This window comes from Phodopus roborovskii, unplaced genomic scaffold (genome assembly GCF_943737965.1).
Source record: "Phodopus roborovskii unplaced genomic scaffold, PHOROB, whole genome shotgun sequence".
Classification (NCBI taxonomy): domain Eukaryota; kingdom Metazoa; phylum Chordata; class Mammalia; order Rodentia; family Cricetidae; genus Phodopus; species Phodopus roborovskii.
In genome coordinates this window covers 5,984,094-6,009,923 of record NW_026125540.1, presented here as the reverse complement: position 1 = coordinate 6,009,923, position 25,830 = coordinate 5,984,094, and the positions used below count along the sequence as shown (strand labels likewise).

At 44.5% G+C, this 25,830-nt stretch overlaps 1 protein-coding gene across 1 annotated transcript in view; it reads right to left on the bottom strand.

The window, feature by feature from the left end:
* Foxo1 (forkhead box O1) overlaps positions 1–10,945 on the bottom strand; it is a 74,441-nt gene extending 63,496 nt beyond the window's left edge. The window contains exon 1 of the mRNA XM_051176917.1: positions 9,901–10,945. Coding sequence (XP_051032874.1) covers positions 9,901–10,515 — 615 coding nt within the window. The 5' untranslated portion in view covers positions 10,516–10,945. The remainder of the gene's footprint in view (positions 1–9,900) is intronic.
* Positions 10,946–25,830: the final 14,885 nt, after the last annotated feature.

The window sequence follows — 25,830 nt, the reverse complement described above, 5'->3', positions numbered from 1 at the left end:
TATTATTAATCCATGAAGGACTGTAAATTCTTCATAACTGCTATTAATATATTTTGAGGTTGCTAATTTCAACTTAGAATTTTTCATTTTTCAGCCAGGTGTGGTAGCACACACCTGTTCACCTCAGCCCTTGGGCGGCTGACATCAGAATTCTGGCCAGGAATTTGAGGCAATATTCAGCTACATATTGACTCTGAGGACAGCTTGAGCTATGTAAGAACCAAAGTAAAAAACTAAAGAAATAGGGGGAAGAAGGGAAGAAAGAGGAAGTACAAGGACAAAGAAGGAATGAGTGTCTCATTTTTTAAGGGAACAAACACAAGTCAGGCACATAGGGACCACATCTTTAACCCCAGAAATCAGGAGGCAGAGGAAGGTGGCACTCTCCTTCAAGGCTAACCTGGTCTACACAGTGAATTCCTGACCAGCAAGAAGTTACATGCTGCATCTTAAGGTTTAGGTGCTGGAGAAATGGTTCAATGGTTAAGAACACTTGTTCTTGTAGGGACCACAGTCCAGTTCCCAGCATCCATGTGGTGACTCACCACTATCTGTAACTCCAGTTCCAGGAGATCAGAAGTCATTTTCTCACCTCTTCGGGTACTAGGCACATGCACAATGTACATAGATACATGCAGGCAAATACTCACACACATAAATAAACTAAATAACTCTAGAAACAAAAATAACCACACAAAACCATGATGTTTAGGAGCATGATTAAAGGGGTTTAGAAGCAAAAGATAGAAAAAAGCAGTACCACTGAGTTCTCTTTGCCTCACCCCATCAAATATGAGTGGATTCCAAGATGTATTGTGCAAAACATGAAACCCAGTAGTATTTCTGACTGCTGCTCCCTTTTCGGCTCTTTGGGGATCTCAAACAACTCCAAATTTTCTAAAATTTAAAATATTAAAATGTCTAATATTCAATACTCAAAATGTTTGCTACTTAACAATTCATGCCCCTCCCCACTATATTCAACAAAACCAAACCATAGGCAAGATGACTCAACAGGTGACAGTGCTTGCCATGAAAAACCCTAACAATCTAAGTTCTATCCCCAGAACCACTGTGGCTTCTTGAACATTCTCTGACTCCAGGGGGCTATAGTATGCACAACCCACACTTAACACATTTCATACATGTACTGTTCAGACAAACGCATACAATCATAAAAAAGCTTAGGCATAGTGGGGCAGTAGTGGCACATACCTTCAATCCTTCCAGCACTAAGGAGGATCTCTGAGTTAGAGGCCAGTCTGGTCTACAAAGCAAGTTCCACAACAGCCAAGGCTACTGAAAATCCCTGTCTCAAAAAACCAACAAAACCAAAAAGCTACAGTAATGGCTCACAATAAAAAGCCACCTGGAAGAACTTCCAAATAATCTTTAAAAATCTTATAACTTTGTTCAAACAACTCAAAGACATGGAATACACCTCAAGAGAATAAGGGGGGGGGGGGAGCAAGTAAAATAAGGCAACTAAAAATACAGCTAGAAGTGCTGAGGAAAACCTCCACTGAATTTATGCTAAAAATGAAAAAAAAAGTAGTTAAATAAAAAATTTCAGTTGAAGGACTCAACAACAAAATGGATCATGTGGAAAACAGAGTTGGAGCTAGAAAACAGAGCAATCAGATCACTCAATAAAAGTCAACGAGAAATGCTCAAAATAAACTTTAAAAAGATACATAGAGCATGGCAAAGATTTGGGATACCATGAAAACACTTAGTCTTCAAATTACAAGAACAGAAAGCAGTTCCAATAAATCACAGAAGAAAAATTGTCAACTCTAGAGTAAAAGATAACTCATTCAGGTACAAGAGGCATACAGAACACCAAATGGACAGGACCAGAAAAGAAACTCTCAGACATAATTAAAACAATTAAAAGCACAGGATAAAGAAAGGGTACTGACAGCTGCAGGAGAGAATCGTCCAGTGACTTATAAAGGCAGGCCTATCAGGCGAACATCTGGTTATCTAACCAACTTCTAAACCAGCATGGCCTGGGAAAACGTATCCCAACCCATACTATTATACTCAACAAAACTAGGAATTTGTGAACACTAAGCCAGCTCTACTTCTATGAGGGATACTTGGATAGAAAACTCAGATATATATATGTCTGTATAAGGGTGTCAGATTCTTTGGAACTGGAGTTATAGACAGTGTGAACTGCCATCTGGGTCCTGGGAATTAAACCCTTGTCCTCTGGAAGAACAATGTTCTTAACCACTGAGTCCTCTCTCCAGCTCCCTGAGTTTTCTACCACTGTGAAAAACCAAATGAAGCCAACTGAGAGAAGACAAGGAAGGAACTCAAGTCAAGATCCTGACAGAAGGAACTGAAGGGGAGACAAGGAAGAGATGCTGCCCCCACAGTGGGGGTCCTCCCACGTCAAATATTAACAATTGATAAACAGAATCTCATGAAGTAAAGAGTCTGTGCAGAAAAGGACACCATCATTCCAGAACAGGCAACCCAGGAAATGGAGAAAAAAAAAAAAAAATTAACAGCTATAAAACTGGCATAGGGTTAGTGTTTAGAATACACAAAAGCAAACAACAAAAACCCAACCAAACAACCCCCCCCCCACCTAAATACAAAACAAAACACAATTAAAAACTGGGGCATGGAACTAAACAGAGTTCACAAAAGAAGAAATGCAGATGGCTGGGAACAGTTTTCAAAATGTACAAGACCCTTAGCCATCATGGAATGCAAATTAACACTTACAAGGAAGGACTCAGGCATTATGCTGGCCAGCCCCTGTCACCTGGCAGAATGCACTCAGTCAGCCCAGGGTTCCTTTAAGAGAAAGACCCCACTCATTCAATGTCTTCCTGCCTGCTCATCTCTTTCTGCTCTCTTCTCTTTCCACCCTTTCCTGCTCTTCCCCTAGCACAGACCAGACTTTTCCTGTCTCCCCCCCCCTTCTCTCCTGTGTCCTTCCTATCTATCTATCTATCTATCTATCTATCTATCTATCTATCTCTTTTCCCTCCCCCCCCCCCTTCCATCTGTGTTCCTTTTTGGCCAACACCTAACCCTCCCTTTATTCCCTTTCCCAATAAACTCCAAGTGGGTTTGTTGAGTTTTGTGGTTGTGTTTTATCACCCAAAGCTGCAGCAAAGCAACAACACTACTTTGAGTTTCCTCTTACTCCAGTCAGAATGACTAAAATGAAAAAAGCAAAAACAAATGTGAGCATACATACTGATTCATAAATGTTAGCATGCATACCGACAGTGTGTACTGCAGCTGGGTGTTAGGGTGCACAGCTTTAATCCTAACACTTGGGAAGCAGAGGCAGGTGAATTTTTATGAGTTGGAAACCAGCCTGGTCTACATAAGTTCCAGGCCAACCAGGGATGCATAGTGACACACTGTCTTAACAAAAAGAAAACAGCATGCAAACTGGGACATCAACTATGGCAATGAGTGTGATGCTTCTTCAGAAAATTAGAAACAGTCCTACCATATCTAATCTTGCTAACCCAGTTTTGGTTTATTCTCAAGCAGTCTAAATCCTACTAGAGACTATTTACTCATCCATGTTCACTGCTTCTCTATTCACAATGCATTGGAAACAAAAACAGCCATAATACCCACCACTGATAAATTATGCAAATACACAATGAAATACCATCCAGCTGCAAAGAAAAATTAAGAAATTCACAGGTAAATGGATGGACCGGAGTGACATGACCCAGACACAGAAAGACAAACACTGAATGTTCTCTTTCATATGTGATGGCTAGCTGTGAGTCTTTAGATAGTTTGTGTTTAAATTGGAAATTAAAAAAAAAAAAAAAAAATCAAGAAACTAGCAAGGGGCCTTGGAGGGTTTGGATTTCAAGAGAAGGGAACAGAATTTAAATGCATGAAGGCAAAAAGGGAATTAATGGGAGTAATAAATGAGGTGTGAGTAGGAGGGCAAGGTAGAGGAGGAAGCATGTGGAAGAATAACTAACACTAAAGGTATTTGAAAAAGTCATACAGAAACTATTATAGATGTTTCCTAAATATACATGCATATATAAAAGGTGTTTAAGGGAGGGGGGAACTGGGATCGATATGTAAAATAAGAAAAAAATAAAAATAGAAATAAAAACAATAAAATAAAGGAGTTTAAATGGTATTATCATCCTATAAGGGGGGGGGGGAGGGAGGAGGGTTGCACAATGCCTTTCCTAGATACCATAGGCTATCAAGTAAGAAACCAAGTGCCAGGTATGGACTTCCTCATTTCAAATTGTTGGTCAGCAGGTACCATAAATGCTCCTCCCACGAAAACAAGAGACTATAGCTATTACCACTGCTCTTAATTTCCATCAAGAACTTGGCAGTAAGACCCTATTGTTAAAGATACTACATATCTAAGTTGTAGGATGTGGAGAAATCAAGTTGGATAGTTGGATGCTTTATTCCTACTGGTTAGCTTTCATAGTACAGGAAGGGTCTATTGCACACTATGAGAGGAGAAAAGTCATCCACATTCATACACCAGCTGTGATCATGCCCACTACTGCAGTGGTGGCATGAAAGGCATGGGAGTACCAACCACTTTCTGGCTGCATTTAAAGCCCACTTCTCAAAATACAGAGTGTGCCTGGTACTATTTACTGGGCCAAATCCTATGGCTGGCTAGGTCATAAACTCAATGAGAGAATCTAAAATAATTATGCTAAATGGACATACTAAAAAACTATCCCTTAAGTTATCTTAGTAAGCATAGATTTGTTCATCTCTCCCCACTCATCACAGTAACCTCTCTTTGCAATAGATTGCAAAGACCCACAACTAATCCCTGTGCATGCAAAGAGTAAGACTCTGGAGTGCTCAGCTCTAAATGGGACATCTAAATCCCATCACCACCAACATCTCCAAGACACAAGAATTATCTTAGAAGAGGCAGAAAGATTTTTAAGAGTCACAAGTAGTGGCCATGTACAGCAAAACAGTATCTGTTGGGTATGACAGAGGCAGGCCAAAAATGACCTCACAGTGGCTATGACTGCAAGTGTTAAGATCTGCATAAGGCCGCCAACCAAACCCCCAGCATGGCTATGGGAGTGGCTAATAAATCCCCACTCTTAGCTGAGGAGCTATTGACAGCTGATGCCTACTAGGGGAAGGAGGGTCAGTGTTCTTCAGGGATGTGGTCCCAAGAAGCTACCCATGTTCTAATAGTCCTACACCCATGCACATACAGACATAAGTAGACTCGGTGCATTTAACACAGAGCATGAAGCTAAAAGGGTAAAAGTGTTGGGGAAAATAGGGAAAGAACTGGAGGAGAGGGAATGGAAGGTGGATCTGATCAAATCATATGCATGTATGAAAAATCCTTAAGCAATAAACATGGAAGGCCCTTCCTTCTGAGAAAATGTTCATAGGTGAAGTGTAACAACACTGTTCTCATGCTTTTCAGATTTGGCATGTATTTTCTGTTACAGAGACAGTCCTCTTGCTATGGTATCCCCTAAGTGGGGGTAGGTACAGAACTCACATCCCTAAAACGTTTTAGCATTTAACAAATAAGATACACATTTAGCTTTAGTCGGTCTCCTTATTCCCTTCTTCATTCTATTCATCTTTCCATGTAGTCAGCCTATTGCAGGCATGAAGGTTTTGGTTGAATATACAAATGGTTTTAAGGTAACTTCAATGACCACAAAAAGAAAAAGCACAAGATACTTGAAACTGGAGCTAGGGAGATGGCTCAGAGGCTAAGAGCAATCACTGCTTTTGTAGAGTACCAAGGTTTGGTTACCAGCAGCTACATCATGGCTCACAACCACCTGTAACTCCAGTTCCAGGGTATCCCAACACCTCTTCTGATTCCTATAGATGCCCGTGTGTGTGTGTGTGTGTGTGTGTGCGCGCGTGCGCGCGCACGCACGTGCGCACACACACACACACGCACACACACACACACACACACACACACACAGAAATAAATGATAAACCCAAAGTAGGAATGTTACCATCAAGTCCTCTCTCTATTCCATCTCAGATGAAAGGCTCTCTTAAGTCACAGGTGAGTGTGCACAATGCAGCAGCCATCCTCCCAATCAGCTGTCTGTAGCTACTCACCTAAAGATTAAAAGACTAAACTGCAGACTAAAGATAAATGTGACGATATTAAGAAAATGCACTATCATTTTACTGAGGAAAAAAAAAGGAATTTCACTCAAAATTAACAAGTAGTGAGTGAACAAAAAACAACAACCCTAAAACCATCTTTAAATGTTAAATGTTACAGTCAAATAATTTTGTTGTTGCTGAAGCAGTGCCTCAAAAACCCTGGGGAGTTTTCAGCCAAGAATGACCTTAAACTTTGTAAATCCTCCTGCCTTCACTGGACACATGCTATGATCACCAGCCTGTACTGAACACAGGGATAAAATGAAGGCTCTCCTGCATGCTGGACAAGCACTCTACCATGTGAGCTACACCCCCACCCCTAAAGTATTTTTAAAGTTCCATCAAAACAATAAACAAGAGTCAACTCAAAACTGCCACTTAAAAAGAAAGAAAAGGTGCTGCTCACAATGCTACTTCCCAGGCTTCAGAAAAGTGAGGAAACCAGTCATGGAAATGAAGTTTCACTATTTACAAATGCAGTGCTGTCTAAAAAGATCCGAGGTCTTCCAAATGTTAGGTTCCACTGGTGTCACTTATGACAGTTCTAGCCTATATCAAAATAAAGAGGCCTGGGAAATGGCTCAGTAAGTCCTTGCCAAGAGAGCCTGAGACACTGGGTTCTGATTTCAGGTAACAACATAAAAGCCTGTGATACAGTAACTGGGTATTGGACCCTCTGGAGTTCATTTCAAGCCAGTCTGGCCAAATCTCTAAATGCCACCAAATTTCTAAATGCCCTATGAAGAACCTATCTTGAAAAATAGGGTGGAGACTGAGGAAGACACCCCATTCCATGCATACCAGTTGACAAATGTGTGCTTGTACACACAATTAAGACAGATGTTACTAACACACCATGTCCACAAACAAGAAAAGTATATGCTCAATGCTTGACTAAACATTAAAAGTTTTGTTTTTTCTTTCATTTTCTTTGACTCGGGTGGCCCAGGGTACTATGGAGAAGGGATGAGTTTTGACTCATGATCCTCTTGCCTCTAATTTCTGAATCCCACAATATCAAGCATGTGTCACTATGCCCAGTTTTAAATTTATAATTTACTCTATAAATATCTGACCAGTGTATACAAATATGTATGATTTCCCTGTATACCTGAAGACTATAGACAAGGCCTAGAAATGATGGCATGTATCACCACACCCTGTTTATACAGTGCTAGGGTGTGAACCCAGAACCTCCTGCATGCTAGGAAACCATTCTACCAACTGAACAACATCCCAATTTCTAAAAATAAATTTTTGGACACTAAGTTTTTCAGTTACTTTGTCCTTTGTAAAAGACTTTCAATTCTCTGGCCTAAGTCCCAGGAAGCGTTATCACAAAGCAGTTTAATCCATGATTTGGCCTAATAGTTAATCGGAGGAAATACTCTGGTCCAAAGCTACTTCTCCACAGTACTACAACAGTTAAGTTTTGGTTAATTTGCATTTTAGAATGGGTTTTAAGTCATAATATACTTTCTTCCTTTTATGAATTTTCAGTGGATCTTTCAGATCTGGGAGTGAAACTTGGTTTTGACAAGTACGGTAACTCATTCTTATGAAAGCTTTAACCAGAGACAAGTTATGAGTTACAACGGTTCAGGTTTCCTCTTAAAATACCCCTTTACTCAGACTGAAAACACATTTGCTACAGTTTAGCTTACACCAGAGTTCTTACAGTCAAACATCTACTCCTTTGAAAACTCAGGTGACCTGCTCCCACCCCAAAATTTTCTAGTTGCTCAAGCAACAGTGGCTAGACCTTCACTTCTGAAGGGCCCTTATTTCACACTTAACAGGTTTCTTGGTTCCAATGAGAGAAAAAAAAAATTAATGCATAATTACACTTAAATGATTAAGAAACAAGGATGAAATAAAATAGCTTTAAAAATGTGACCCAAGACTAATTTTTAAAATTAAGTTATAAATATCTTCACAAAGCCATCGGAAAGGCAAAACTAAAAATAACCAAACACTGCCTTTATCTTTAAAGTAAGGCACTCAAACACCGAAGTAGGTTGTATCCCTCTCCAAGAACATTAAAGAATGGTGTAAGTGCACACTGTACTTGGGTGCCCAAAGGGTTTTAGGGTTTGTTGTTTTGTTTTTAATGGCAGATGTTTTATGTAACTGCTGAAGTTCCATAGATGAGTAAAGCAGGCAAGTACTTAAAGTCACATGTTAAGTAAAATTGGACTTTATAAGCAATTTTTGTGAATTAGAATATGAGATAGGTATTTTACTTTTTGGAACACTTGGTTTACTGCATGTCAGGTATAGTATATATCTTTAAAACACACTGTGGCAAAACCAAACAAAACAAGCTCTGGCTCTTTCTCCAAGACCTTTCCCATGATGTGAGTAACTTGACCTTTTAGCTACTTTAACCACAGGGATGACAGAGTGTGTGAAACCACCTTGCTGTAACAATCACGAAGCAAAGACTGCTACACTGTACAGACAAGCCCAGGAGGGAGAAAGGCTAAAAAGAAATGTTGCATTAAACTGGAGAATCTTAAGATCAATGTACACCTGTGACGCTGAGAAACTGTCAGCCACCGATAACCACCAGAGAGTGTGTCCCCTTTTGCTCTCCTCCAAATTCTTTCCTCCAAAAGGTCCCCAGGCCCTTACTATCCCCCACCACCGGGTAGGGATGTCTGCAGTCCAACTCTTAAGTCACCTCGGTCTCTCCCTGCCACCTTCAGAAAGGTAAACAAGGACCATGAGCACCTACATCTACAAATCTGCAATCCTCCTTTGAAGCACGTCTCTGGCAATTTCCTAAGCGAGAACCCCACTTAAAGACTTGCACCAAATACTCACTCAAAGCTCCCAGGCTTGCCCCTCATAGGTACCTTCATGTTTTCTGCTTAAAGAAAACATCCGTGCTGCGTAATCTGGCCACGCGTAGCACCTTCTGGGATTCCAATTAAAAGCACCCCCCAAGCAAAACCAACCATGGAAACACTTCTCTGAGTATTAAAGTGTGGCCTCCCAGGCTGGAGGCACTGGCCCTTTAAAGGCCGTAGCTTCCTGTACAGGCGGTCCCTCCCTCCCGGCCGGCTCCCGCCCCGGCCAAGGGTCACACTTGAACTTTAGGTTGCCCAGCGCCCAAAAGCCGTGGCCGCCCACTCGCACGCATCGGACACCCTACACAGTGAGTGGGCGCGCTCGACCACCTGCTCGGGCCACTCAGGATGAAACAAAATTTGCTCGGGCCTCGGGAACCTTTAGCAGCTGCGGGCCCGCACCTAGCTCAGCCAGCTGCTGCGCGTCTTTAGCCATTCCACCCGCAGCCGGAGCCCCAAGGGTGCGTGCGCGTGAAGGGGGGTGGAGGGTGTCGCCAGGGCTCCACCTCAGGCCTCAGTTGGCGGGTCCGGGAAAACCTTGGCCGCCAAAGGCTGGCGTGTGGGCGGAGAGCTGCCGCCCGAAGCCTCGCGGGTCCGGGGTGGCAAGTAGAGAGAGCCCTCCCAAGTGATCCCCTCGCTCCGGCAATCGGCTAACTTTCACGCCTGCCCCGGCGTTGCACTCATTGCCCAAACAAGCCCTTCCCGCGTCCCGCTTAGAACTCCCTCGCACGCAACTGGTCCAAAGCTCCAGGTCTCAGCGAAGCCCCGGCCGCACCTGCCATGTCTCACCCGCTCGCGCCGCTCACTCCGCACACCCTGCCATTTCCGGGGCCCGCAAACCCACCCTGCCGACCCCCGAGGCCGCCCCACCGCGTCCCCTGGGGCCATTCACCTTCCAGCCCGCCGAGCTGTTGCTGTCGCCCTTATCCTTGAAGTAGGGCACGCTCTTCACCATCCACTCGTAGATCTGCGACAGCGTGAGCCTCTTCTCAGCCGAGCTCTCGATGGCCTTGGTGATGAGGTCGGCGTACGACAGGTTGCCCCACGCGTTGCGGCGCGACGAACTGCTCTTGCGCGGCTGTCCCGCGAGTGGTCCCGCGGCGGCGGGGGGCACGGGTGGGGGCTGCGACAGCGGCCCGGTCGGCGGGGGTTGCTGCGGCGGTGCCGGGTGTACACAGCCCGCCTCGGGGCCCTGGAAGTCCCCGCACAGGCCCCTGCCGGCCGCCGCGGCGGCCGCCACAGCCACGCAGCCCGGCGCCCGCGCGAAGTCCTCACTCTCCTCCAGCAGGCTCAGGTTGCTCATAAAGTCGGTGCTGACAGCGGACGCCGAGGCCAGGTTCGCCGCCGCGTCGGGGTTGGTGGCTGCGCCGCCCGACGGCGCCGGGCTCGAGGTGGTCGAGTTGGACTGGTTAAACTCCGGCCTGGGCAGCGGCCAGGTGCAGGAGCGCTGCCGAGGCAGCGGCTCGAAGTCCGGGTCGGTCTCCACCACCTGGGGCGCTTCGGCCATGGTGACCCCCGCCCCTCCCCCACCAGCCGAGTACCGGGAGTCGCGGCCACCGGGGGCGCGGAGCGCTCGGCCGGAGACTCGCTCCGAGGCTGGGGGCGGCGGTCAGCGGGCGCACGCCGGAGCGAGGCGCGGCGCGGCGCAGCGGACGGACGCGCCCAGAACTTAACTTCGCGGGGCCACCGGGGTCCAGGAATCCTCCGAGTTCGTGGCTTGGACGGGACACGGACCAGGCCGCGGTGGCCGGCAGCTCGGGCGCCACGCTCCTGCTGACAGGGCCACGGACGCAAGAGCAGACGGGCGGATACCGCGGGGCCGCTCGCTCTCTCTCCCCACGGCCGCGCGACAGCGGCGCTGCTGCCTGTTGAATGTGGCGGCGGCGGGGACTGCAGCGACTCCGCAGCCTCCCGACTTACGGGATCTGCAGAGGCTCCCCGCCCGCGGCGGCGCGCGCGCCGACCCGCCCCTGACCGACAGTCAGCGCGACCAATGGGCGCGACACGTCCCCGCCTAGCTAGCCAATGAACGTGGACCCGGGCGGGAGTTGCTTTCCCTCGGGAGGCGGCAGTAGGTTGGTGGGGGGTAGCGGGGTGTTTTTCTTTCTCACACACTTCTTTTTTTTTTTTTCAATCTCCGTTATTATTTTCTGTAATTCTCAAGTGTTTCTGAGTCTCTCGCCTCTCAGAGTCCGGATCGCTAGGAGGCAAACCAGCGTGGAGGCGGCGACCATACTTTTGTTTACTACAGAGTGCAAACGAGTACTCCTCGGAGCCCAAACCCCGACTCTAGGGGTGGCGCGGGGCCGCTGCGCGCTCCCGGACGCGACGTGGGCGGCGGGGCGCCTCGTGGATTCCACTAAGCCCGCTCCGCCCACGCGTCTTCGGGGAGCTCTGGGGAAGTCGGTGGGGTTTGTTTTGGAGGAATGTTTTCTTTAGCTGGCATCTGTCCGGGCTGCCTCAGGCGCAAAGAACCTACGGCGTAGACGGATGGCTCTGCAGCTCCCGGTCCCCCTTTCCACTCTACCCTTGCACACCTGCAAGCTGAGACTCTGCGGTTCGGTCCAGCCCCCGGCCGCCAGTCATCCTGAACCCAAAAGAGCTTCGGCTCGAGAAGAAGACACTACTGTTGTTGCACAAGCACACAGATCCTGTAGCGCTTCGGCTCTGAAGTCTTCAGCAGGAATCTCTTTTCTGCCGCCGAATCTCACTGTGCTCTGAGAACCGGAGCAGGCTTAGCAGAGCGTTTAGAGACAACCTTGTCACTTTGTGTCATCCCTAACTAAGTTTTAACTGGTTGCTTATTTCTTTTTATTTAAAATGGAAGCGATGGGTTTTGAGTGAAATGGAAAAAGATCAGACCCAAATGTTGAGGCACAGCTCCCCTCTGCCAACCCGTCCTTTAAGCTTCCTTCTGTGCCTTCAGCCTGCTTCCACCTACATACACCTCACTTTTCCCAGTTCGAGCTCCCAGATCTGGCTATCTAATGTAAGCTCAGCCGGGCCAAAGGTAGAAAAATAATGATTCTTGTCGTCTTAACAGAGCAAAAGAAAAAACGGTTCCTCGCTTGGTTTTCTGATTTGCTTTCTCTTTTAAAAAGAAGTATGGATGGCATTTTCTTCTAATGAATAGGATGCCTTAGAATTGAAGATGAATATTAGGGTTTTAAATGTGTTCAAAAAGACAGCTCCCAATTTCCTGTTGCTGTTGTAATTCACTCTTCTTTCTTACATTCTTTTAATAGAATTCTTCTATTTAAAAGGAGGCACCTAAAGAAAACAAGATTCTTACAAAGGTTAGAATTATGTAGAGGGTTATTCCATCCTCTTTGTCTCAAGCATCTCTCTATTCCAGGCCCCTATTTCTTCATAATCTCTTTATTGCAATGGCTTCCTGCTGGTTTGAAAGGAGATGTGGGAGGAGATCCTGAACCAGTGCTGGGGAGGGACAGAGGTTGGTTGTCTTCGCTACCTTGACTATAGGTTTTGGCAGATGGGATCTTCTTAGGCAGACGCTGGGAGACTTGAGTAAATCAGTGAGCTTGAAAGGACCACAGAGAACAACTCTTTGCTACTCCTTCCCTTTATAATCAGTCTGCCACATTCAGGCAGCCGCACCCTGCAAATAGGAGGAGTACTAGTGGATCAGTCTTGGCGATGAAATCCAGCTGCGAATTTGGCCTTAATCTCACTTCTATTCCGGTTTCTCTGGGACTTGTTTCTCCTGGATAAGAGCATTTAGTTAAAGGAGTTTTTCTAAAGCTTTTCCAAATCTTCAAATTCTCTCCCCAATTGTTCCTTTAAATGTCCTAGTATGGGCTAGGGGTAGAGCACAGGCTTAGCATGTGTGAAGCCCTGAGTTCAATACCCAAGAGCAAAAAGGGAAAGAGTTAGAGATCCCGTGCTGTCAATGTCCGAATGCAGAGGTCAAAAAAGTTTAAAGATGTATTAGAAGGTTGGTATGGATGAGTATTCTATGATTGTGTCTAAATGTCAGTTTACTGAAGCGTAGAGCATTGCTGAGCATCTCAGTTGTTTCCTGTTCTTTGCCTAGTATAATCTATCCTGTAAAGCAAAACCCGTGTAACTGTCATTTCCAATTCTCACAATTATGGAGGAGTGTGCAAAAAATAGGAGTCATTGGGAGAGCAGGCATGTGCTTTGGGAATGTCAAAAGAAACAGGTGAACTCTCCTTGATAAAAGTTATCTCTAGTTAAACTTTCTTTTCTGATAACCCTGCAAAATGCTACACTTGAAAGTGAGCTTGGAGATTATCTTTGATCTCCTTTAATTAATAAATAATAAGGCCGCACACTTAGAGGGTAGTTAAGTGCCAGGGCTGGAGCTTCAGTCTCTCTCTTTCCCATCCATTCCATCAGTTCACCTGCAGAGACGCATAAGCATCCTATAATACCAGTGTATGCATAAACACTGCGGTTTGTGTGTATTCTTCCTGCTAGCCACGTATCACCGTGATTTTAGTCAAATGAATTCCACCAAGAAGTCTTGACTTAAAAGATTAAGAAAGCTGGGCTTGTGACTTAGCCAGATGGGAGAGTGCCTGCTGAGTATGAATGGTGCTCTGGGTTCCAGCATAAACTCTGTAAGGTGGCACACACCCCTAACCCTAGAACTTCAGATGTGGAAGCAAGAAGGTCAGGAAGTGAGTTCTAAACTAGCCTGGGCTAAATGAGACCCTGCCCCCCCCAAAAAAGAAAAAAAGAATGATTAAGAAAGCTGAATGGAAAAAAAAAAACATTAGAAAGATACCACAATAAAAGATAGTTAGTGAAAAAATGTCAACTTGCCAGGCATACTGGCAAAGACAGACCTTCAAGCCTAGCCCTCAGAGAGGCAGAGGCCATCAGATCTCTGAGTTCCAGCTAAGTGTGTGCTACATAGTGTGTTCCATGTCAGCTAAGGCTCTGTAGTGAAACCTTGTATCAAAAACAGGTAAATGTTTTAGCTGGTGCTAAAGGCCCCAAATCCCAGAAATCCATAAAGATAGAGTCCGAAATTCTCAAGTTTTAGGTCTCCTAGGCTACAGAATGAGTTAAAGTCTAATTAGAATAAGACAAAATTAAAGACGAGGGTGGGGTTGGGGGTAGGGATGCAGCCTAGTGGTACAGATTGCCATTTGAAGCCCTAGGCTAAATCTCTAGTGTGTGTGTGTGTTGGGGGGGGGGAGATAATAGGTGGATAAAATACGGTTATTCGGCTGTGAGTATGGCTCAGTGGTCTGTGTACTCAGTAACTACTGTATGAGACACTGGCTTTAACCCCTGACACTGCAATAAAATAAAATGTTTGGAATGATATCCCACAATGCTGGTGATACATTTACCATTCAGAAAGTGCTCTTGTACTGTCAGTTTAACACAGAGCCCTCATGGTTCAAATTAGGGAATAGGAACACTGAGGAATTTAATGATTTGCCCAAGTTTTGTGTAGTTTGTACGGCTGGGTACAAAATTCAGATTTCCTCTTCCTCACGTCAAGAATGTGCTTTCTGTCCCACTACTGGTAATATCGCCTTTAGTATCTGGAGGCTTTGAAACCACTTAATGAAATTTAACCTCTTTTAAATAGTAGCCCCCTATACAATTTTTTAAAATAAATTCTGAGCTCCAAACTGCATGTGCATTAGAATTTAAAAAAAAAAGTATGGCATTGAGAATTCATGGTATGACCATACAATGAATAGCACATGCAATTCAAGTTCTCATAGTGTCACAAATCTGAACCTTGTATTCGTTTTGAAACACAATGTGTTTTCACTATTTTATTTCTGTTTCTTGTCACATTAAAGCTCTTACCATGCTCTTCTCCAAAGCGGGACATGTGTATTAAATAAGAAAATGTTGCCATGTAGAACGCAGATGGCAATACACTTTTGGCAGAGAGGATGCTTAACAAGGCATTTTACTTGGAAAACTAGTTTGCATGAATGTTCAAGTCACAAAGTAAGAAATCAATTGCTGTTTCATAACATCAGTTCATTTTCTGTACTCTTCTTATCTAATCATCCTATTCCTATAGTATTCTAGCCTGGCAAGGGCGCCAAATGAGATTGCATACAAATGACTTAGGGAGTCCAGGATAGTAGTAAACAAATGATTAAAGAAGAAACTACTAGCATTTTCTTTTAACACTTTTGGTGTGTGTGTGTGTGTGTGTGTGTGTGTGTGTGTGTGTACACATGCTCACATAATAGGAAATGTGTGGAGGTCAGAGGATAACTTTCTTGATCAAGTTCAGTTCCTCAGGGTAGGTGGCAAGAACCTTTACTCACTAGTCATGTTACTGCTGCTAGCATTTTCTAGTAACCATATTGTTTGTCATTTGTTGATTTAAAGAAAAAAGTAACAAGAAGTAATGGCTGTGTAGATAAGAGTGCATGTGTTTTTCTATAACGCGGATATTACCTGTGTCAAAGAGGGTGTAAAAATGGGAGACAAGAGATTATCAAATTTCAAGGCCTGGAGGAAAGGCTAAGAGGTTAAGAGAACCGAGTGCTCTAGCAGAGGACCACATGGTGGCTCACAACTAACTATATGTAAGTCTGGTTCCAGGGGACCAACGCCCTCTATTGGGCTCTGCAGTTACTAGGCATGAACATGCCTTGGAGACATAATTGTAGGCAAAACACCCATATACATTTTTTAAAAGTATTTTAAAGAGACAGGAGGAAGAGATTGTTAAATATTGGGTTTAGCTGACTCAAAGAGCCCACTCTTATGTAATGTCCCTGTACCAGAAAATAAAGAGATTATATATATATATATATATATACACACACACACACACATACACATAATCTACACATACATACACACACACACATATATTTCAGGAGATCATGTTTCTGTTTTTCAATAAATGCACCTTTTAAAACCACATGGGAACATTCTGTATTGTAAAGTTTAACATTTACTCATGTATTTTTGGTTTTTAGTCAAGATCTCATGTAGTACAGTCTGGTCTTAAATGAGGATGTAGCTGAGGGTGACCTTGAACTCCTGGCTCTTCCACCTCCACCTCCTGAGAATTTGGGGAACACAGGGTTCATGCTGCCCTGAGGTTTAACATTTAAAATGGAATTTCTAATTAGCAGATGCCTGAGAGAAGTGCCTGGAGAGAAACGAATTTGTTTCAAAAGATGCCATATGTACTTTAAATAATCTTATGTTTCAACAACAAACTGAAAACGGGATATTTGAGTTATGCTGCATATTTGAGTTCTAGAAGATTCCAACTTAGAAAAACTCTGCAATCTAAAACTAAGCGCCACTGGATATCTTCCTTCTGTTTTTCCGACTTGTGCATCATCTGAAACAGGAAAATATATTGTATGATTGGCTAATGGTGTCACTCAGTGGGCCTAGGCCCCCATTCAAATCTATAGCACTTCTCCCAAAACTAAAATAAATAATATATATGTATACGTGTCTTGTGTCCAAATGTTCTAGCTCTAGATCTTAAATCATAAACTATCATGTTTTCATTTGCACTTGGAAAAACAGAGAAAGTGTCTCAAGCCTGTAACCCTTGGGATTGTAGCAAGTTCAGGGCCAGTCTAGGTTAAATCAGCTCCAGGCCAACATGGAGTACAAAGGGAAGGGGTTAGATGTGATGATGGATAACATTTGAGATTTCCTTTACCCTTTTGATCACTATTAGCAGACAGCTCTGCTTACAAACCAGTCAAAGGAGCTGGAGAGATGGCTCAGTGGTTAAGAGCACTTGCTGCTCTTCCAGAGGACCTGGGTTCAGTTCCCAGCACTCACAACCGCCCGTGTATAAGAGAGTGTCCCCCTGTACTACCCAGTGAGCATAAATATCACAAGGATTTTTAAGGAAAAGTTACTTATGGGATGGGATTAGATATTTATGCTCCTAGTCATTAAACATGCTCCAACCCCAACCCATCCCCCACTCCCAACCCAGCTCTACCTTACCCCACCCCATTCCATCCCACCCCTACCCCACCCCATTCCACCCTGTCCCCACCCTTGGGGGGAGGGCGGGGTAGGCAGGCTGATGACTAGCATCTTACAATTGCCTGCAACTCTAGCTCCAGGTGATCGGCTGCCATCTTCTGGTCTTTCCCGAGCACTGCATGCATTTGATCCACACACAAGTGAGCATAAATACCCATACACATAAAATAAAAATAAACAGATTTTTTAAAGAAAAAATAATTGTTTATGTTAATGAAAGACACAACGAAATTAACAGCAGTAATGATGATTTTGCATTTGTATACAGGACTATAGTAGGGACTATCCAGCCATTAGCATTTGGCTGTTGGGACAGCTTCAGAAGCCAGCTCTACAGGGACAGTTGACCTATTTGAAGTCCTTCCCTGACTTTCTTTATCCTGAATCACACTGAGTTCTATAGGCACCAGAGACTGATTATTATTGTTATTTTTTTTTAATAGAAGGACATCCTTCCTCCTGAGTTCCACAAGTGTGGGGTTAGAACCATGAAAGTGAGCAGTAGAGGTACCTATCAGAGGTAGGTATTCATTATTTATTTCTTTATTTAGGTTTTTTGAGATAAGGTGTGTGTATATCATGTATATATAAAATGTCATATATGCATGTATATATATTAAATGTGCATTATATATACACATATACATATATGTATATGTATATGTGTATATATATACATCCCACAGGAGGACATCCCACCCTTCACCAAGGTTGGTGTCATCAGGACAACAGCGTGAGGTCTTTCCAGGCATGTGTCAGTTCGTTTTTCTGAAACTTTTTGATGAACGCCTAGTCCCAGGTTGGAATGAATGATAGGGCACCAAGGAGGGAACTGGATGCCCTCCCAAACCCTAGAATGGACTGAAGTCTGGACAAGTTGGAGGGACAAAGACACTCAAGAATTGTTTAATAACATTCTTGATGATAGGTTCTCTTAAACAGGACAGCCCAGGAGTGGCCCTTCCAAACATAAGTTCACAGGGTGAATCCTGTCCTGTAAGGATACATCTTGTCCTAAGAAGGGTCATGGACAAGAGGTTGAGTCAACTTCTTACCAGTTTCAAAAATTAATTTAGAGACGGCAGACTTAATAGTGCAGTTCATGTGTTTGAACTGTCCAAATCGCTGAGGTCAGTGTGCTCAGGGGAGTTTCAAGGTTACGATTACTACCTTACAGACCACTTTAGCCACTGATGAGGGGAAGAGAGATTCAAGTATGGTGGTGGTTTTTTTTTTTTTGTTTGTTTGTTTTGTTTTGTTTTGTTTTGTAGTCAATAGACCTCTCTCATAAATCACAGTAGGGACACGAAGGGAAGCAAAGGCATACCTTCTGTTTGTATAAATGTTTACATGTTCGTCCATTCCCTGTGTAGGACTGGAGTGAGAGCAACCAGGTCTGCCTTTTGTGGGGATGGTGTGACCTGTGGCAAGGCTTGTGCCCATACTACGGTAGCCCATTGGGTAGTCACTGTTGCTTGGGCTCTCCTATGTCCATGGACAACCTGTCTGTTTCCACCCTGAATCCTGGTAAGTATCTTTGTAATGTCTTCCCAAGGAGTGTAGGAGAAGTTCTGAATTCTTGGGGCACCCATGTCCACGGTTAGCCGTCTAGTCTCATTGGACATTGGATCAGTCTATTTAAAGGCAAATATGAGCTGGCTCACTGGTCCTGGGGGAATAAAGAAGGAAGAAAGCATCCTTAAGATCCAGGACCGTGTAGACCTGGTGGTCTGGTGGGAAGAGACTGAGCAACGTGTATGGATTTGGAGTATGGAAAAGCAGATCCCAAGCCTATCCACATGGGGTGAGGATGTTAGCCTCTAGCACCTCTTGATATGGGGAGCGATTTTTAGTCTAGCTTTTGTTTTGTGGGATACTGGTAGACCCCAATCAGCCAAGAGATTTAACATAGCTGGTGGATGGTCCCTGACAAGCCTGGAGGATTTGTCTCAGCTCACACCTTAGGAAACTGTTGTCCTTAAATCCTGAAGCCGGGTCCCTGGGTCTAGATTTCTTTCCATTGTCAGGTCTGGGAGAGCTACAAACTGTTTTTTCAGGCAGAGAGGCAGTCAAGGTAAATGTAAAGGCAGGTGAAAAGGAGTAAAGGTAATGGTGGGGCCTACCTTTTGACTGAGACCTCTGCTCAGAATGGGGAAGGGCTGTCTGGGACCACCATGAAGGAACGAGTCGCCTGGGTATGCTGCTTGTGTGATGTTGTGGTCCCTAATTGTGCACGTGGCTCCCTGTACTGGCATCTTTTTCTTGGTAACTGCCCCCCCACACACACACACACTTTTTGTTTGTTTTTGAAGATTTCTCCTTTGGACATGAGCAGTAGACACATGCATGAGCCGACTGGAAGGCAGCCAGCATGCTCTCAGCTCGCCCGTGTGGCCCCATCAGCAGCCAGGCAGCTTGCTGCCTTTGAGAGTGTCCATTATTGTAAACTCTTGATACGCTGAGAGGTAGTCATCCCTGTCAAGCACTTTAAATTTTGGAGCCGCTGCGTCCCCCCCCCCCCCCCCCCGCCCCAGTGTCCGGAACTGATTGAATGACAAAAGTCAAATTGAACGTCCTAGCATTTTTTGGGGTGTGACTTTTGAAAGCTTTTTATCTTTTTGTAATTGCTGGAGAAATGCTCCAGGAGACTCTTCTGAGCCCTGAAGAACATAAGTAGTGGTAGACGAATTCATTGGTTTTCGAGCTGCATCCCAAATTCCAGTAAAAAGGTACAGGAGAAAAGTGTCCCGAGCTTGGCAACCTGCATGCCTACTGGGGTCTCAATAAGGGTACTGGGTTGGGAAGCCCCGGAAAAGGCAGTAGCTTCTCTGCATCCATACCCCTGGCTGAAGAAACAAAGAAACAGACTTCCTTGTCTAGGCCCCAAGAAGTTCACTTTCCACTTAAAAGTAAACAGAGTTTGAAGGAATTGCTGACAACCATCCTACTTTAGGGCTTGGGATTTGTGGGGAAGGGTGGTGGTCTGGAGCCTGGAGTTTCCAGTTGTACAGACCTGAATGAAGTAAAACATCATAGAACATCATTGCCCCGCCCCCCCCAACAGTGGTGACTGTGACTCGACTCCGCTGGCCCCACGGGGGCGGGGGCGGTCTATGGCAAGCGCTGTTTGACCCGGCATCTTGTCCCATGAAGCTGGGATCCTAACTGCGGAACCGGAGACAGGAGAGTCATGGGGGGGGGGGGGGGGGGGAAGCAAGCATCGGTGTGCAGAAAGTGCCACCTACTGGCATAATCCGGTAAAACTGGCAGACCTTCAGTCAGTCAACCGGAGTCAACTTCCCTTTGCAAGGACCAGAAACACCAGCAGCAAAATCAAGAAAGCAACAAATAACTCCCTGGGCCAAATTTGTTCATCACACATTTAATCGTGTAGACGGTTGGCCGGCCATTTATTCAAGCAAAACCGAAACCGCATCTCTCTTGAGGATACAGGATGAAGGGCCCTCAACTATTAGCACCCAAACATCGTGGGGGGAACTGGGGGAAGAGTTTCCTGTCCAAAGTTGTCTTCCCAAACTAGAAAGAGACTGTTAACACCCCTCTTATCCAGAAGAAAACTTGGCAGAAAAATGACCTATCCCCCTTAATTAAGGGCTCTCGTGGGGCTTATCCCCTTTAACCAGAACTAGAATACAGAATCAGAACTCACACTGACTGAGCCAATGAAAATTCTTTTTTTTTTCATAATCTTTATGGGGGGGGTAGGGGATTACAATGGTGGGGGATGGACCTGGGAAGACTGAGAAATGAATGTGATTCCGGTGCATTATGTGAAACTCCCAAATAACCAATAAAAATAGTATGTTGGGGGGCGGGAGGAAAGGTGGTGTTGAGTCCTTCATTAATTGCCAGACCAAGACAAGAACGGGCCCCCGGAAAGCCTCTTGATGCCCAACCTCCAGGTATAGCATTTTAAAAGACAAAACCATAATTACATCAGTGCGGGGGCGGAGGAGGGGCTTTAGTGATGGATTTAGAGTGACCTAGTAACATTTACTTTTTTCACAAGGCCCTGTGGCATCTTCCAGACACTACATACTATGTTTGGACTATGGTCAAGGTCATGGACAGTCCCAGAAGTGTCGCCAAGGTGAATGTGACTATTGGCGGGGGAGGAGGGGTCGGGGTGGGGGATATGGGGGGGTTGGAGGCTGAGAAGTGACCAAGCAGACACAAAATAACATCAGGACTGGATATATATATATATATCTCCATATCCACACTCCACACTTATTTCCTAAAAGATGTTGCCTCTAAGGAACAAATGTTGCAGAAGGGTCTTTTTCATGACTACAATACAAAACAACAAAACTTTCCTAATCAAATTTCTAAGGAAAAAGATTGGGAAAGGGAACACACAACAATTACAAAAAAACAACACTACATACCTAAAGGGAAGTGGAAGGCTTCCAGGTCCCACCTTTACACTTGTGTATTTTGTTTCTTTAATTTCCATTTAAATTAGTTAATTTTTTCTCATGGGAGAAGTCCACAGCTTAATTTTACTGTTCACTTTTAAAATTAGAAAGGAGCCTTCTCATGTAACCAAATTATAACCCCTGTAATATTTTACAGTTATTCCTAGACAGGTTGTTCTCAGCAGTTGTACAGTAAAACCACCTGTCAACTTGGGTTTAGATGTGTATACATAGTAATATTCTATTAAAAGATCCCATTAATGCCACCTTGTTTTCATAGCACAGTTAAATCATACAACAAATTTAGTAACTAATAAAAATGACTCGAACTTTGAAAACAATGTAAGTAAAAAACCAGCAAGACCTAAAATAAAAAAAAAAGTTAAATTATACAATCAAGGTTGGAATTTGTATAAAAATACAGTAAAATTAAAGTTTTGTTGGAGCTTAGTTAACAACCACCTTCTTAGTGTTTGGTAATAAATTCTTAAGCAGATAATCATGAAAAACTATGTTGGAGTCACAAAAAAAGAAACATGGTATGTACTCACTCATATATGGATTTTAGACATAGAGCAAAGGATCACCAGCCTACAATCCACACCTCCAGAAAAGCTAGGAAACAAGGAGGACCCTCAGAGAGACATACATGGTCCCCTGGAGAAGGGGAAAGGGACAAAACCTCCTGAGCAAATTGGGAACACGGGGGGGGGGGGGGGGGAGGGGGGGCGGAGTTAGGAGAAAGCAGGGGAGAAGAGGAGGGGACGAAGGAGAGGAGAACATGAGGGAGCAGGAGGATTGAGTCAGGGAAAGAATAGTGGAGAGCAAGAAAAGAGATACCATAATAGAGGGAGCCATTATAGGTTTAAAGAGAAATCTGGCACTAGGGAAATGTCCAGAGATCTACAAGGATGACTCCTACTAACAATCTAAGCAATAGTGGAGAGACTACCTTAAATGCCCTTCCCCGACAATGAGATTATATGCCATTTTAGAGCCTTCATCTATTAGCTGATGGAAGCAGAAGCAGATACCCATGGGTAAACACTGAGCTGAACTCCTGGAATCCAGTTGCAGAGAGGGAGCAGTGATGAGCAAAGGGGTCAAGACTAGGCTGGAGAAACCCACAGAATCTGCTGACCTGAACAAACTCACGGACCCCCTGAACATGGTATTAGATATTAAGTTAGGTCTGGGGCCTCTGGTAGTGGATCAGTATTTATCCCTAGTGTATGGATGGACTTTGGGAACCCATCCCACATAGAGGGACATTTTCTCAGCCTAGACACATGAGGGAGGGCCTATGTCCTCCCCCAAATGATAAGACAGACTTTGAAGATTCCCCCATGGAAGGCCCATCCCAGGGGATGGGATGAGGGTTGGGAGGGGGACAGGGGAGGAGGAGAGGGTGAAGGAACTGGGATTGACATGTAAAACATGCTTGTTTCAAATTTAAATAAAAAAAATTATCAAAAAGAAAGGAAGAAAGGAAGGAATGAAGGAACGAAGGAACAAAGGAAGAAAAGAAAAGCTATGTTGGAAATGTCACAGGAACTAGAGAGAGAGTTTAGTCAGCATGCAGTGCAAGCATAAGGATTGAGTTTGGATTTCCTGGCCCGTTTGGGTTGTGGCAGCACAGATGTGTAACCCCAGAGGGTTGGCAAAGACAGCTAGATCTCTGGGGTTCTCTGGCACTCCCCAACAGCCAGGCTTGCTACTCAGTGAGAGTTCCTGTATCAAAAAAATAGTTGGGGTGCTGGCAAGACACTCAGCTGGTAAAGCATTTGCCCCGGTAGCAACGAAGCCACAAGTTCAGTTTACAAAAATAGTATTTCTTTACTTTTTATCTCTCTACAAAGACTTGGTTGTCCTAAAACTCACTATGTAGACCAGGTTGGCCTCAAACTTACAGAGATCTCCTTCCCACTGCCTCCTTAGTGCTTGGACTGAAAGCATGTACCAGGAGTGCTATTGCACACAAGAAATAACACACACATGCACACACACACACACACACACACACACACACACATGCACGAGCACGCACACGTAGACTCACACGTAGATGCAGGTCATGATACAAAATTCATGGAAGTAACACAGAAAAAGCTCCTTTTGACCCTCAGGATATCCAAGGCCTTTCTTGAGCTGGATCATGATAAAAGGACGTCCATGTTCCTGAAATGGGCCACTTCCCTCTAACGCTGCCTGCCATTTCCCCTCTCAGTCAGCTTGGGAAAGGCATAGGAAAGTTAGGGAATTTTTAAAAAAGCATGACTCCTATTTAAGTTAAAGTTCTAGGTGGAATGTGGTCTCCACAGGTCCTTTGATGCCATGACACCTCACTAACATCCAGCCATGACAAGATCGCTTCTTCCATGACACGGTACCTATAGGTGCTGGAGGATATAGCTCTCTTGTGGAGGATGCTCTAACTTGTGTGCTTCAGTTCCCAGGATATCTAAGTTGTTTTGATTTTGTTTTCATCTTTTGCTTTGTTTGCTTGGGGAACACGACTGTTAAAAAAAAAAATCAGTTGTATCTATGCAGAAGCCCTGGCCCCCAAACTACCGATGTGATGGGAAGTAATAGGGCCTTTAAAGAGGTAAGTTAAAATGAATTCATTCGGGTGGTCCCAAGTGCACCCCAACTGCCATGTCCACAAGAGGGAATGTAAACACAGAGATGTGTTTGCAAAGTGAAAAGGCCAGGAGAATACACAGGGTCCATCTGTAAGCCCAGGTGAGGGACAGACCTTGGGAGAAAATCAAACCTCAGGCAGCCTGATGTTGGACTTGAGCTCAATGCTGTGAAAATTTTTTGGTTGTTTAAACCACTCAATCTGTGGCATTTTAGTTTTGTAGCCTTTGCAACACTAATATAATGACCAAATAATCAACTGCTGTTTAGAAAGTTTAGTTAGATTTCTCATATTCAGTTCAAAAACCAAAAAGCATCTTTGTGGTCCTTGTCACAGGGGAATGTATTTACCCAGCACTTACAATGTACCAGAACACTTTCCAGTTAAAATGCACTTTATCTTCATAAAGCTATTTATGTGTCATAAGGGCAGGGGCTGTTTTACTGAAGAAGAAAAAGGGGGGGGGTTGACTAAGTAGAAGAGCCCTCATCTAGTATTTGCAGCTTCAGAAAATAAATTAAAAATGCATATGATAAACCTAAGGAGTTTGGTTTGATTTTGAGACAAAGTCTCACTTTGAAGCTCAGGCTATCCTCAAACTCATTGCCTAAGTCTCTTTGTTATTTGGTATTAAATGTGTGAAGCCACAAGGCAAGACAATTTTTCTTTTAAAAAGGAGATAGATGATAAATAGATAGACAGATGATAGATAGAGTCTTGTTATGCAAGTGCATACCTGAGTTCAAATCCCTATCAGCCATGTAAGACCTGGACACAGCAGCACTTGCTGTGACCCTAGTAGGGCAAACACAGAAGGTTCCCAGGGATGTGCTCACTAGACAGGCTAGCCAAATGGTGAGGGACTAAGAATTTTTTTTTTTCAGAGTCATTAAGGCATAAACTGTTTTTTACTTTTTCTCACAAAGCCATGTAACAACTTCAAACTCTGATCCAAAACCATGGTATCTTTATGGACAGGCTACCTATTACTAGACCATTCACACACCTGCCTGACAGTTGGCAGTTCAGCAAGGTAGGGGATGTCCTAGACCAGCAACCAAGAGCCTTAAATTCACATTTAAACTCTACCCTGATCTCCCAGGAAGTTCTCTTAGTGAATAACTGCCATGACAATAGGCACGCACTGTAGGAGTCAGCCCAGATAATGGCTTGACATGTGCCTGTCTGTAGGATTAGCCCCAGTTTAGCATGCCTGGTTACTGGTCCTTTTGTCTTAAACCTGAAGTTCCTTTAAATGATAGAAGAGGCGATTCAAATGGTCTCTGCCCACCTAGGGCTGTCCTTGAAGCCGCTGTACCCAAAGGTGCAGCCCTACCTCAGCTCTCTCTAACCTTGCAGGTCCTTTGCCCCTGGGAAACCATACTGCCCACTGGAAGGGCGCTGCCCCTACATGGAAAGCTGGGAGGAGACCTCGCTGAAAAGCGTACAGAACAGATCCAAATCACGACAGCAAAGTCACTGCAGGGACCCCATACCTCTAGACTGCTCCCCATACCCAGTTCACCAAAGTGTCACCACCCCCCCCCCCACACACCTTACCCACCACGACATTTGCAGTAAGGCAAGCTAATGCCAAACCAGATAGCTCAGAAGGGCTTGACTGCCATCTAGTGGCCTCTATGGCTTACTTGCAGCTTCTCCTACATTTGGCCTGTAAACTTTTTTTTTTTTTTTTTTTTTTTTGGTTTTGTGGTACCAGGGATGACCAGTCACCAGTCGT